We start from the raw sequence: 15,228 nt of genomic DNA on the forward strand, positions 1-15,228 counted from the left end.
CACAAATTGCTCCAGGATGATGGCTAATAGGCAGGTCATTATAATAGCCAGTGACCACATCAATTAGTATAACGAAAGTGTGTAGTAGGTCTTGTAATGCACAGTTCCTTCTCAAGGCTCGGGTACAGTGTGTGTGTGTGGTGTGTGTGTGTGTGTATGTGTGTGTGTGTGCGCGTGTGTGTGTAAAGGCTAGCATGGTTTGCACCTACAGGTAATGAGCAGCATATATGCATGGGGAGATAACATGCTTACATTATTACAATCGCTTTCCTCTTTGCTATCTGCTCAACCCTGATCCTATGAGCAGATCAGGATTTCAGGGTGAGTCATATCACTGTGTGCACTTTGGAACTTTAATAGCCTACTGTACTACAGAACTGAATGAAAATGGCAAGCCAGCATCTTATTCTCACATTTCTCTCATATTCAACTAACTGTACATGATAAGATGTCATTTTGTTTCTGCAAGATTTACTTTCTTTTTGGGAGCCATAATAAATCTTTATAAAAGCGAATTTAATATGAAACTGTCAGTCCAGTTACCTCTGGCTTCCAATAGACGGAGAAGAAGAAACATCTTGATTGACCACATGATCTGAATGCAGAGCCTGTTATAAGGGCCTTACTTGTAATAATCTGGCAGTTTTCTGTGATATGCACACGTCTGTGCACGCATGTATGTGTCCGGCCTCCGTGTGTCGTATGTGTGTTTGCACAGGGTGTATGTGAGTGTGTATCTCAGACTGCTCTTGAGTTCACTTAATCACACACACACACACACACACACGCGCGCTCGCGCGTATATATACATACTCCACAGGTATAGTATAAAGTATACTGTATTATCTATTGCCTAGTGTAAATGAAAAAGCAATGTTTCTGCCGACATCAAAGGTGTGTAGATGTCCTCAATATATTTGTATTTTTCTTTATATATAATTTCATTAAAATTATGCAATAGTCTCTTGCACATTTTCATAAATGAGGCCCCTGTTGTTTACAGTCTGTGACTGTGAGGCAGTATGGTGTGATGGAGCAGCGAGTCTGGAGTCTGGACCATGCCCTGGGGCTCTATCATAGGCCTTGTTAGACCTGGAAACAAACACACACACACACACACACAGTTCACCTCAAAATAACACTGCCGTTCTCTCTGTCCACAATGACACAACAACATTATCCACCATGAACCTGTATCACACACACGCACACACACACATACACCTTTAACCCTTGAACATGTGCACACACACACATGGCACTTTGCTGTAGAGAGTGCAGAGCAGGCCAGATTTATATTACTATTAAGGCTCAGGAACCTTTTGTCGGGGCTTGATCGTTTTCTGCTGGGTCTGAGCAGCTACAGCTTTGCCTTGCAGCCCCAGCACTGACACAAAGACACAAACCAAGCACCGGCCTGGACACACCCAGTAGGTCAACAGCACCAAAGGTAGAGATCAGAATCCATTCGTGTTACACAAGGCAGCAGTGGGGAATTAAGGCAGATTGTCCCCTCAAGTTTTAGCCCCAGCTTCATGCTAAAAACGTCGATAATATATTTGTGCCATCGACAGGGTCCGTACAAGTCTTAAGTTCAGCAATTGCTTGTATGAATTTTGTCTGTCTGCTCTCTGCTGCATGTCTGTCTGTTCCCCTGTGGTCCATAATTATTTTGTCCTATTCTAAATGGCTCTTTGGGTAGACCATTTTGAACAACTTCATATCTTCCAGTCCTACTCTGAAACCATACAGCATGTAAGCAAATGGACCTGTACGGGTCCACCTGCTTACATTATGCACACCCTCAGACTGAAATGAACACAGGCTATTCTACACTGACTACGGACTATTTAGGTGGTATGACAACTAGCGGTGAGCCTCTCCTCGGCCTCCACATCAGAACCTGGGCGTCGTTGGCATTGGGTCTCCCCATGGCGTTGGGAGGGACGGGCTCCATGCGCGTCAGTACCCGGGGCTGGTCCTGGTGAACGCGGCCTATCAGCCGAGCCCTGGAGCCCAGAGGCATGGACGGATCCACCACCACATCCACCCTCATCCTCCACTTGATGGTGTGGAGCAGGATCTTCTCCCTGGACGCCGTGTTGAGCGCCACCAGCCACGTGGTGAAGCTCTGGTCCCTCTTGATGCCCGTCAGCAGCGGCGTGTTGGACTCGCTGACCGGCACCGCCCAGGTGACGCTGGGGTAGAAGTTGTCGTTCATGCTCACGGTGAAGCGCGACGGCTTGGAGGTGGGGCCCACAATGGTCACCGTCTCGGTGGTGTTTCCGTACCAGGGGTAGCTCACGCCGTCCGAGTCGCTGATGGCCCTCACCAGGCCCTCCCGCAGCTCCGGCAGCTCCCAGCTCGACCTGAGAGACAGGATGAATACAGGGAAGTGAAGACACCTTTCTTTTTCTTTCTTTTTTTTGCCATGTCTTGAACACGACTTGAAATGGAAACAGAAACGTTGTTTCATTTCAAATATTTAAAGGGTGACATGAATTTTGGCTAGTGGGCATGGTATTGGTACCTTGTAAATGTTTGCAGTTATCTGAAGATTAACATGTAAGGAGATAATGAGAAGCAACGTTCAGTGGTGTTTCCAAGATCCTGTTCCAAATCCAGGCTTATGTTGCACACACACAGGATGGGGGCGGGGGGGGGGGGGATACTGTATATGACAGTTCAGCGTGTCAGCAGTTATCATCATCATCTCTTATTGTCATCCGGTGTCTCCTATCCATCTGTCTTGTTGTTGCTGATGCCCCCCATTCCAAGCCTCCCTCACATCCCAAACCCAGCAGGATTAAAACCCCCCTCACATATATGCCTTCACCTCCTGACACAAACACCCCTAGGCTGCCTCCAGGCATCCTGTGTGTATCTGTGTGTGTTTATTTGAATGTCTGTGCTCTCATGCCTGCTTACAAATGACTTTGTGTGTGTGTGTGTGTGTGTGTGTGTGTGTGTGTGTGTGTGTGTGTGTGTGTGTGTGTGTGTGTGTGTGTGTGTGTGTGTGTGTGTGTGTGTGTGTGTGTGTGTGTGTGTGTGTGTGTGTGTGTGTGTGTGTGTGTGTGTGTGTGTGTGTGTGTGCGCGCGTGCGTGTGTGTGAGCATGCGTGGCAGAGTGTGTGAGTGGATGCATGTGTAGCTATATAGGAATGATGTCAATCATGTCAGCGTGTACATGTTCCTCACAGAGCTGTATATCTGTGACTATAGCTGCGACATTTGTTTGGGCTCTGCTAAAGCCTTATAGGTGTCAATGTCACAGGAACAGAATCTGGTGGTGGGCGTTTGAATGAAGCCATTCTGACAGCATATACTGGCTGGCTGGCTTGATGCTACAGACTGTAAACATCTGTGTGTGTGTGTGTGTGTGTGTGTGTGTGTGTGTGTGTGTGTGTGTGTGTGTGTGTGTGTGTGTGTGTGTGTGTGTGTGTGTGTGTGTGTGTGTGTGTGTGTGTGTGTGTGTGTGTGTGTGTGTGTGTGTGTGTGTGTGTGTGTGTGTGTCTGCACATGGAGAGAGATACTTACACATGAACTTACAACTGTATAGTAGCACATCAGTGAGATATAGTTACAGATATTATTATTATTATTATTTAAACTTACATTCCAACGTCTCCATAGGTGTTGTAGAATTCCATGTGAGTGCACGCCTGGATCCAGCCCACCACCCAGGTCTCGTTACGGGCAATAGGAGGCATGATAAGCCGGGCTGAAGCTTTGAAATAGGGGGTCTTGTATCTAAGCACTATGGGCGAGTTCTCCTCAATGATTGTCGGGCAGTGGTCTATGGTGGTGGATAGATCACACACCACAATGTTTTCTCGTTTAATGCGCGACTTACAGGCTATGCTCTGAATGCAGCCCATGGTTATATACAGGTAAAAGGTAGTGGTCAGGTCAGGATAGTGGCCAAGTGGAGCAACTAATATACCTATAGAGAACACTGCTGACTTGGACTAAAGTAGGCTAGTAGCAAACATATCTAAGGCATAAGTGAGATCGACCTCTGCAGGCCCTGCCCTGATTATAGTTCACAATCACAACGATCGATTTGTTAGGATTGATGAGGACATATATTGGCTGGATGTCCTCGGATCTCATATAGTACACCCTGTCCGTTTCAGCGGGACACTGCCCTCTTCCCTAAACCGGGCTCCGTACCGGTCCAGCGGGCTCCTGTCCGCCGCGCCTCTGTTTGAATCCACGTGTCTGTTTGTTGCTGTCCTGTAACCTTTGATCCTCTTCTTTCTGCCCCGAGATGTCATGTCACAGACCGTTGGACACCGGCGAACAGCGGGGCGCCGTGAGGGGGACCTATACGTGGTCGGACTCGGGCGGTGCTGCGGCACTTACATGCGGAGCACCGGAGCGGTGGAGATGCTGGTGGTGCTGGAGGTGCAGGAGGAGGTGGTAGTGGTGGTGGTGTGGCAGACAGTCTGTGGACTCAACGGTCAAGCCTCTCCACGGGAGGTAAACATGTCGACGGCAAGCCAATATGAGATGCATCTGTGATGAAAAACAGCTTCCTCTTGCAGGATTGCAGGACACCGGCGATTCGATCATCAGAACGAAGGCAATGGCTATAATGATGACTGGCACTACATGGCGCCTGCACGGCTTAATCGATCATTAAAAAAAACGCCAGCACGGCTTACAAATCATAAGAAAACAATATTGACAGTAATTTAGTGGTGTGTAGACAGTATAGCATCATGCTGTCGGTAGCGCGGCATCCTCTTTTAATAATAGCTGTATGGGAGTGTCGCTGTTCAGTGTCCGTGGTGCTGAAGATGTTGAATAGACCAATGAACGGCAGAGGGCACTTACAGCGTGCGTCCTGGACGTAAAGCTACTGGAGACAAGCCGTAGCCGTCATGCTAGAATGATGTTTTACTACCACTACTATATCATCTGATCTACGGACATGACATATAAGGCTATATAGGCCTATAGATAGGCCTATATAGCCTATATGTTTGCCTATATTTGCACGTTGTTTAGAAGTAGAACAGATAGTATATACATGCTGGGGATTAGAAACAACGTGCAAATATATTTAATTTATATCCCAAATTTTAGAATTAGTATAGTATTATTACTAAATGAGTACTAATTAGTGCTAAATGACAACCACTGGCCGTCTAGTGCTATGCAATGTAGATCAGTATGCCTATAGTTTTTATACCAAAGTAGCCTACAAATGACTCATTTTATACACTCGTATATTGAATACATTATATCCGAGATTATAACAGTGTTGGGTATACAAACAGTTCTGAAAGCCACATCTCTGAAACCATCTAAGGAATGTACTCGAGTACCTGTTGATTAAATTAAGTAGATAAGGAGCTGAGGAGGAGACAATGGCTATTGTCATATAGTGACACTATGAAACTGTAGGACTTAGATCAGACTTAGATACGTTCTTTCTGTGCTTTTCTTTTGTTTGTTCTCGGAGACCGCAGGCGTTTACTGACAGTCTCCCCTCCTGCATCCACTTCTTTGGCCACCTGCATTTTGGGTACAATTCACTCTGCATCCCTGATATCAATCAACCAAGAACACACACAAAGTCACTATGCTTACTCAACTCAACAGAAAGCAACACCCGCCCCACATGTTAGAAGGTGCAGACAGACACTAGGCTACTACTCATGGCCGGACGTCATGATTGACAGGAGGACGTCTCGTCACTGAAGATGAACCGTCTGGACTTCCAACTTTGCTTCAACAAAAGCTAAGAGTTTTTCTTACAGACTCTAAGCAAGGTCCAAGTTTCTCAATCAACTATGAGTCATTTAGCTGGGGAGTGGCCCATGGACCCCAAGGACCTCACATCTGCTCTAGACAGGTCCCCGGACCACACTTTGAGAACCACTGTCTACCACAGCTGGGTCGGGACTCGGCAGTGGCAATAATTATGTCTTGCAGATTTGCAGAATAAGGTTCTCATGAACTGTATGATGAACTGCAGACTGATTTAATGCAGGAAGTTGATTAACGCAATCCAATCATTGCTAATCATTGCAAATGTATCGAAATGGATTTTATTTTGAAAACCCACCACGAGCTGTGAGTGATGTGTTGTGTTCCGGGGTGGGAGGGGCCAGAGACAGTGTTGCCATGTCGGCTTATTATAAGCGATGTTACGGTAACTTAGAAGGTTTCAAAAATATTATATATATTTTTTCCAAGAGTTTTTGAAAATAGCGGATATACTGTACAAGCTCACAGACAGTGCGTCGCGATATTGAGCTTGTATACCTATTTTCAAATGTGTTCCGTGTGCTCAAAATGAGCAAAGTGCTAATTTTGGGCTCGTTTTCTTAGACCGGGTTGCTTATTTCTCTCAGAAAATATGGCAACACTGACCAGACAGTGCATGCATGAATTGGCATACAGTGATAAAGCATTAAACTGACTCTCTCAGCATCACAACAATGTCAGTATCGTTTATCGTAAACTGATAGTAAAACAAACGTCGCCGTACTTGAATCAATATTCACAAACACCACTATGGTACGTATGTTGTAGCCTATCTTACTTCATAGTTTACGTTATCTACTCCTGTCTTCATTCCCAGACATGTGCTAAAGCTAAAGCATGTGGCTAACTTGTTCATGTACTGTCTGTAAACTAAAAGTAGAGTACAGCTTTACCTTTTTGTGTCGAACTAAAATGTGTGTTTTCTTTTGTTGAGTCCCAAGATTAGAATGAATGAATTGTCTCGTAACGTTATAGCATTTTATAGCATTGGACCAACTGTCATGGATGTTTATTTTTTATTTTTAAGATTTTGATATCAAAAGTTAGACTCGATAAAATACATAATATAATAGTCTTGATCCAAGGCTAGGGTTTTACTAGTGACCCTTCAATACTTTTTCAAATTATCTTTGTGTATATGTTGCTCAATGCTCATCATACAAAGTAAAAGTCAGTCTGGTGCTGTAGCCGCGCATTCTTGTTATGACTGTGTGATCAGATGTATATCACAATATCTTTATTGTTATTGTGCGAAACAATTCAGATCAGTGCATTTTAAAAAAACGTACATTAAAACATAATTTGCACAATGGGTCCATAACATTTTGGTTCATAAAGTGTCATGTATGTCAGTGTTAAGTGTGTATACTACTTGAGCGCTTGAGTTAACTAACTTGAAGTTACTAACTGGAGAGCTCAAGTAAATAATGATATATATTTTTTTCTTCTTCACCACTCCTTATGTATATGGAATATGGATTATCTTCATTATTATTATCATCTTCATCACATTAGGTACCTACAGACTTTAAAGCCCTGATCCAGCGGTTTTATATCCTGCAAGCTGAGCGAGTTGAAACCTACAGTTTCTTTGAGGAGTAAGTGACCCAAAGCTCAAAATGATGAACTCAGTTCATCATTAAGTAATTCATTAATTTAGCCTACTGCATGCATTCTGAGATTTGTGAACAATGATCCATTCCAATCGGGCACCTCTAATCTCCATATTTTAACTTTTTTTCTAAATGAACACCCTACTTTATCATACTACAAATTCACACAGTATCCAAAATAGCAGATGTACAAGCTTGAAACCACAACACGTTTTATGAGCTTGTCGATCTGCAGTCTTTGCTATTTTGCTTTATTTGATTCCTGAAAGGTTTTTGACATGAGGTTTCCACCCGACCGAGACAATATACACTTGTTTACTTTTCATACTAATTACTGCTGTAAGGGTGCAACAGTTATTATATATATATATATATATATATATATATATATATATATATATATATATATATAAAGAAAACAATGTAACAAAGTATTCTATTTGGGGAATGACAGAAAATAGCAGATCTACAAGCTCACAGTGTACTGTTAGATTATTGTTGCGTGACACCTACTCTACAAGCTACAACATAGTATAAAGTTGTATGGCGTACGTGGTCAATCAGACTAATTGATTTACTCAATCTATTCGTTCGTTGATAAAATTGTTAAAATATATGAAACTGCATCTCGATTATTCAATTCATTGAAAAAGGAATCGGTAGAATAATCGCTAAGAAAATAATCGATAGTTGCAGCCCTACGTTTAGCCTTTTTAATAACTCATGAAAAGGATGATGAGTAATGCTATTATTTGATAAAGACGCCAAGTCACGCACATCTAGTCCGCACACCAAATTATACCATTAACTTTTGGACACATCATTCTTTTGGCTTGATGGTGTGCAGAGTCTCTTTTCCAATCTCCCCAGAAATTGTAAGTGGTGTTTCTGCCACGGTCTGTTGTCGTTAATGTGATGACTTTTAACTTTCTTCCAGAGGACATGAGGCCTACTTGAGGACGGGCCCCCACTATGACTTTGACCACTACAGACAGCTGGTGCACGAGATAACGCAGGCCTTCTGTGGCATCTCCAAAGCAGTGCTGGAGATCAAAGACGAACTGCACCAGGACTATGACAGGCCAGACCTCTCTGAGCACATTGACAAACTACAGAGCAAAGAGAAGCAGAAGCTTGAGCTGGTAGGAAGAACATTGATATTGACTGGTTTTTGTGTCTTGGTTTTGTTTTCATTTATGTTCAGACATTATGAGGGAGATCAATGAATATGTTAAAAGCTTTCACATTTGGTACAGGGAATTCCCAGCATCTGCTTCTCAACGTGTGAGTAGGGACCCAAAAGTGGAACAGGGTTGCAAGTAACCTAAAGTACCTCTATCTATCCATAAATGCAGTGTGTGCGCGCGCGCCTGCCTGTATTTCTCCATCTGTCTGTCTGTGTCCATTTTATGCCTATACATGGAGATCCCTGATGTCATCACTGCGACATTATAGTACAGATGTCATAGAGCTACGATAATGGGTACTGCACCAAATACTCGTGTTCTGACAATGGGTACAACAGCTTTTGCATAACCGGAGAGGTATGCCTTCCTGACGGGCATCATTCCCAAGTCCCAATGGGCATCAACCTAGTAATTTTAATGTTAGTAATGAAATGTTATGTTATTCAATGTACTGTCATCACAGTTAGTGCAAAATGTACAGTATGTCCCTGTATGAAAATGGTTAATCCTTCCAAGTCGGCCAGGCCATTGCAATTAACAATTTGAGTCGGATTGGAATGGGTCCATGTGCTCACAGCATATGGTCTGTGCACCAATAGACTGAGCCACTAGCCACACATCCTTATCATTTAAGAACCACCGTCTCACATAAGATAGCCATTGGTGAAACATTACATAGGCTATGTTGAAGAGCTCAGACACCTGTCCTGTTTTACTGTTGACATTGCTTGTAAATATAAATAGTGGTCAGCATTTTGCTGACTTCTACAGCCTGGCGGTAGATAGATATCCACCATTCCCTCTTCTAATGGCTGAGTTTGACAACAAAGATCTGGCTAATGTACATAACATGATGGTGATCATTATGAAGCAGTTCATCCACACTTGACGTGCAGGCCTGTGGGAGGAAGACCTGGCTGAAGCAGAAGAGATGTTGGCATAACTTGTAGCAAGTGCCTGCCCTAGAATCAATGAGATGCCTACGTACTAGGCATGTAACAATTCACTCCTGCCCTACTACCTAGAATCAATGAGATGCCTACCTACTAGGCATGTAACGATTCACTCAACTCACGATTCGATTCACAATATTAGCTTCACAATACGATTTTTTTATTATTTTTCCTACACAAATCCAATATCGTCTTCGTTTCTTTTCACAATACTGTTTGTGCGTCTCTCTCTGTGCACTGCAGTCTGCATCAACTTCTCTCTGCTCACTGCAGTCTGCATCAACTTCTCTCTGCTCACTGCAGTCTGCATCAACTTCTCTCTGCTCACTGCAGTCTGCATCAACTTCTCTCTGCTCACTGCAGTCTGCATCAACTTCTCTCTGCTCACTGCAGTCTGCATCAACTTCTCTCTGCTCACTGCAGTCTGCATCAACTTCTTCACCTTCTTCACCCTGTGTTCTTCCTGCCAGGCGTAGGGCCGCTAAACAAGAAAGGGAGTTTAACCCGATGCTGTTTGGATCACGATACATGTTTATATTTAAATTGTCACCAGTTTATATTGATATATATCGATGTACGATATATCGTTACATGTCTACTACCTACACTGGCTCCAAACATCCATAGAGAATTCAAGAATGGGAACTAAGTTCCATACAAAGACCTATAACCCAGATGCCAAGATGGAACTCTTCACTGGCATCAGTCAGCACAGCAGTCAGCAGCCAAGGAGAAATACTTAGCTCTTCCAGTTCTGACATCACTTTCAGAGCGCGCAAAGGTTATGGATGACACCAAACACTGTGGAGACTCCCAAGAGCCAAAGAACAAAGGAGGCAGAAATTGTAAGGAAAATAACATATGTCATCAACAATCAGATGTTCAATCCAAACGGGCCACAATTCTGCATCTGCAGACTTGGTGAATGCCTGTGAATGGTGGCGGTCTGTCCATTCCCCTCCATGAGCTGCCAATGGATGTCTTGATCGCAGCCAAGTACTGTAGTCAGCCTTTCTTTTCCCCTTGGTCGAGGGATGGATCTGGCTCAAACAGAGAAGCTGGGAAACTTGTCCACTTGTGACTGATGACCTCCACCTTCTTGTCTTCATCCAAGTCCTCCACCAAGTACAGGTTTTGAACAACTGCACCCTCTTCCTCATAGGCCTTCTTAGATTTGAGTGCCATCTATTCTAAAGTGGGTTTTTTTGCAGTGCTGTGCTGCAAATGTGGTAAGTCATATTGGGGCTGTCTTTTTCTTGCTGCAGCCAGTGCCTACAATCCTTTTTTATTTTTTATTTTTACAGGCGTTCACCCAGATTTGTGCTCTTGGAGTCATCACAGTGTTTGGTGTCATCCATATCTAGATTACCATATGTTCTGTCCGCTCTGAAAGTGCTGTCAGAAGAACTTGCAACAAATATTTCTCCTTGTCCGCTGGCTGATGCCAGTTAAGACTTTCTGTTTCAGTAGCGTAGCTAATCTTTTTCTCACCAATTTAGTCCTTATGCCAATTGATTCCTATCCACATGCTTCTCTGTTGTCACTGTTGTTGTATCCTACTGACTCACCTACCAGTGAGGAGCCCCTACCGGGAGGACGTAGTAGAGCCTTCGTCCTACTTATCACGCCCAACACTCCCTGCTGACAGTTGCCGCCCCAGTCCGTAGGGTTACGTGGAATGACAATTATCAGTGTAGTTCTGTGCATCTGGGAAGCATTTATTGACAGCCTACCTACACAACGATGCAGAACAAAAAAGTATACCATGTCAGGTTCAACCCATTTTCTTGAGTTCTTGGGCCTGTGGATCCCTCACTATTAACATAAAAATCACACCCGTGTGAACTGAGTGGTGTAATATAGCCTGTCTGACGTAATGAAATCATGTCCGACGTAATGAAATCACACCCGGGTGAACAGGGTGAACATAGCAACCATGCTCATTTTTTCTGCACAGACATGATTTCATGTCTGACGTAATGAAATCACACCCGGGTGAACAGGGTGAACATAGCAACCATGCTCATTTTTTCTGCACTAACAAAGCCAGTTGTAGGAGTGGTTTACACCACTCAAAAAGCAGGCAGAGATAGAACCTTGGGTTTATTTGTCCACGTGACAAACGATGTCAACATGAGTGGTACCCAACATCTTTTGTATATTTAGCGATTCTACAAATTTCATTGTAGAGTTATTGTTAACAGTAACACCAATGTTAATATCTGGTATACTTACTCGAGTCAACCACAAGGAGGCAGAATTCTTGTAGAAAAGACGACAAAAAAGTGTATTTCAGTGGTGAAAGTTTGTGGTAAAAATGTCAGTGAAATGTTTAGAGTACTCCAGAGTCCAGATAATAATGTATGGTTCAAGGTCATTCTAATATATTTTATTTATACACCACTAGAATACAAAGTATATTAACAGTCAAGTTCATTTTATTATTATTGTGCAGCTCAGGGTATCATTTAGCAAGATCCCGTATCAAATCCTCACATAATATTATGGGAATTAACGCTGCGATGCTTTTACAAGTAACACCATCACGCCATGTCAAGTCAGCGATTTGTGACCAGCAGTATCTATTACGCCCTCTCTTCATGGTCAGCCTGTTTGAGTCAGACTGGTGCTAAAATGTTATGACTCTGGCTAGGCTCAAACCCCATGTCCTATGAGTGAGAATATCATGCCTGAGAGCATTCTCTTCTCACTCTTAAAACTAGATTTATACTTTGTTATTTTACTTGGTTGGCTGTTTCCACGCATAGAAAATAGACGATCTACATGCTAGCATGTATGTAGCATCGCAACACGTTGTGGGCTTGTAGATCAGTTGAGTTTGACGCACAACACTGTCGTGCTGTGGAGTATAAAGGAAGCGTAACCCTTTTCAAAACGGCTTGCATATGTATTCTTATTTAACAATAACAATAAAAAGAAATACATTTCTGGCAAATCTCTTGCAGCATTGCAATGGAGCCAGTGTAATTCATCCCAGCGTCCTCTTTCTCTAAGTCCAATATACATTGATGAATGGTTTGCATATGTCTGATGTGATGTGCCTTGTCCACAGACGGCCAAGCTGCAGCTGGCCAGGCAGAGGGCCCAGGATCACCCAGAAGACGAGGGCTGTCAGGAGAAGATTCAAGAGATCAAGCACGAGTAAGAACAGCTTTTACAGCTCCTCCTTTTACTACTTTAGCTCCCCGTTGACCCCTACCTACACTGTCTCTGCCACTGGGACGCTGCCAGTGCCTGCTGGCATAACTATATAGGATATATGAAAACAGTTGAGTGTTACACTTAAAATGAGCAAAGTTTGAATAACGTAAAATTCTTTACTTTAACTGCTAAAACCCTGTGTTCATTTAACCCATTTTGGGCGGGAACCCCTTTTGGTGTTAGCATTATGTTGTGCTTTAGCTATTGAAAAATCGAAGAACGACTGACATAGAAACATAGCTTTTTCAGAAAACTGTCAGCATGTAGAAGACATTTTTAGAATCTGATCTCAGGTCAAAATGGGTTAACTGCTAAAACCCTGTGTTCATTTAACTTTTGTGGTTTCTCAGTGCTGCAATCCAGAAATGCTTCAGTGAATATAAGATATATAAAAACAAAAAATATATAGTTTTTTTTTTATGTTAAGTCAATATAACTAGCACATCTGCATCTGCAGTGGTTGGATGTGATCTCCCTGCTTTCTTGTTTTATTTTGATGGTGCTTGGTGTTTTCTAGTGGTAACACTGGCGATATTGGCCTGCAGCTCAAAGCACAATAACTCCCCTGCCCAAGCGGGCGTTCTGTCTTAGCTCACTGGTAGAACTTTTGTCTGGCGCACGGGAGACCTGGGTTCAAATCCTGGAAAGGAAATTAAACTCACTGGTAGAACTTTTGTCTGCCGCACGGGAGACCTGGGTTCAAATCCTGGAAAGGAAATTAATCCTATGGATTGCAGCTTTAACACTGAGGACTTTAGTGTGCTGCTTGGGTTTCTGCACAAAACAAGAACGCCTTGTTTAGGAAGCTCTCTAGAATGTCCTAGCTTCCAAGAGAAAGAATAAATTGCACCACAGAGAGTTGATATGGTGTTTTACACATCTTGGTAAGGCCAAAGCAGTTACTTTTCAAGATTTATATTCATAACAAAATATAAAAATAAATAAAGGGAAGCTCCGCACACTCAGATCTGTGCACAATCAATGTATTTATTTTGCAAGCATAATAGGATTTATATTCATAAATTCACAAAAGTAGCAGCTCTACAAGGTCAAAACGTGTCACTTCGTGCAGCTTTTTGAGTTTGTGGATCTGCTACGTACGATACTTTTGTGTAGTATGATCAAATAAATAGGACTTTAATTTATGAAAAACACTAAGTTAGAATATGGACATAGGAGGTTTCTGCCCGACTGTGACGATATCTTTTAGGGCGTTGGTTTTGAAACATAAACAGACTTCGGCGACGTGGGTCCATGAGTGACATCCACAGTCTCAAATGCATATTCAGGAACATTACCATTAGCACTGGAGACTGGCAGGTTTAATGCCAGTCCTGAAGAAGAGAGATCTTGCCTGTTCTGTGATCTTGATGAAATTGAAAACGAAGTTCACTTTTTGTTTTACTGCTCTAAATATGACGACTTAAGGGATATTTTGGTTAATAAGATGTCTTATATCTGTGGGGATTTCCTAGATTTAAATGACTATGTAAAAACGGAGATATGTTTTGCCAAAGGGACTTTTGTTCTGGCAGACTTTTTGTCAAGCTTGGGAAAGAAGACAGAGTACTCTGTATAAATCTGAGTTGTAATATAATGAATTATGCAATGTAAACATGCTGTAAATGTGTGAAGTATGTAATGTAAACATGCTGTAAATGCAATTGTGAAATGGTGTCTTATAAACCCATGAGGGTTGGGCACATTGTGTGCAGGACACGGAAATAAATAAACAATCAATCAATCAATCAAATGCATATTTACAGAACAGTGTATTCTAAATTACTACCTTATTCCTCTGTTCTGTTGTCTGTACCCCCCCCCCCTCTCCTCTCTTTCTCTAGCATCATAAAGAACAAGGAGTCACTGAGTGAGATCATGCAGGACTTTAAGTACGACTCTGAGGAGTGTGATTGACAGGCGATTCCCAGGAGGACCCTTGGCAGCTCCTTCAGACCACCAGGCAGGGATTGATCGGTGGTGCTGATTGATCGACTGCTGAGGACAGCTCCCACCTTGGACTCATCGGTTGCACTTATTGATCCCACGCCTGGCTGGCCCCGCCCATCTTCCTCAATACCGCAGTCTCAACCCTATAACCCAGGGAGGGCATCTCGGATGCAAGGTGTGTGCGACTGTGCATGCGTGCGTGGCATGCGTGTGTGCGTGCGTGCGTGCGTGTGGCATGCAGTACCTCGTGGCTCAGCAAAAGGTTTCTTGTGTTGTAGTGTAAATATTATGAAATATTACATCAAATGTCATTTGAAAGAATTCTCTGAAGTTCAGTTGATTTTTACATGTCTGGTAATTGTTTGTTATTAAACAATAATAATAAAAAAAACATTCCAAGACAAATCATGTCCATTCACTGTTCTATATACACAATCATTACGTATGCATTTCTGGACCATAATTAACAACTTATGGAAATCATCAAGTCAGGTTTATTAAATATATTGTTACAAAAATATATGCA

At 42.7% G+C, this 15,228-nt stretch overlaps 2 protein-coding genes across 2 annotated transcripts; one reads left to right on the forward strand and one right to left on the reverse strand.

Moving 5' to 3' along the window:
• Positions 1-1,846: 1,846 nt before the first annotated feature.
• fam78bb (family with sequence similarity 78 member Bb) lies at positions 1,847-3,877 on the reverse strand (the record flags this gene model as incomplete). The annotated part of the gene is made up of 2 exons (XM_079505659.1): positions 1,847-2,369; positions 3,615-3,877. The coding sequence occupies 2 exons, from the start codon at positions 3,875-3,877 to the stop codon at positions 1,847-1,849; spliced, it is 786 nt and encodes a 261-aa protein (XP_079361785.1).
• A 2,509-nt stretch (positions 3,878-6,386) lies between these two features.
• rex1bd (required for excision 1-B domain containing) lies at positions 6,387-15,101 on the forward strand. The gene is made up of 5 exons (XM_079506809.1): positions 6,387-6,530; positions 7,293-7,375; positions 8,328-8,532; positions 12,604-12,692; positions 14,597-15,101. Exons 1-5 carry the CDS (start codon positions 6,528-6,530, stop codon positions 14,667-14,669), a joined length of 453 nt encoding a protein of 150 aa, XP_079362935.1. The 5' UTR covers positions 6,387-6,527; the 3' UTR covers positions 14,670-15,101.
• Positions 15,102-15,228: the final 127 nt, after the last annotated feature.

The sequence above is a fragment of the Electrona antarctica genome, assembly GCF_951216825.1.
Source record: "Electrona antarctica genome assembly, chromosome: 7".
NCBI classification, from domain to species: domain Eukaryota; kingdom Metazoa; phylum Chordata; class Actinopteri; order Myctophiformes; family Myctophidae; genus Electrona; species Electrona antarctica.

Bases quoted from the DNA above. Each gene is read 5' to 3' on its own strand.
- rex1bd (XM_079506809.1), top strand. The intron at 7,376-8,327 runs GTAAGTGACCCA...ACTTTCTTCCAG, and splicing joins ACCTACAGTTTCTTTGAGGA to AGGACATGAGGCCTACTTGA. The intron at 12,693-14,596 runs GTAAGAACAGCT...CTCTTTCTCTAG, and splicing joins ATTCAAGAGATCAAGCACGA to CATCATAAAGAACAAGGAGT.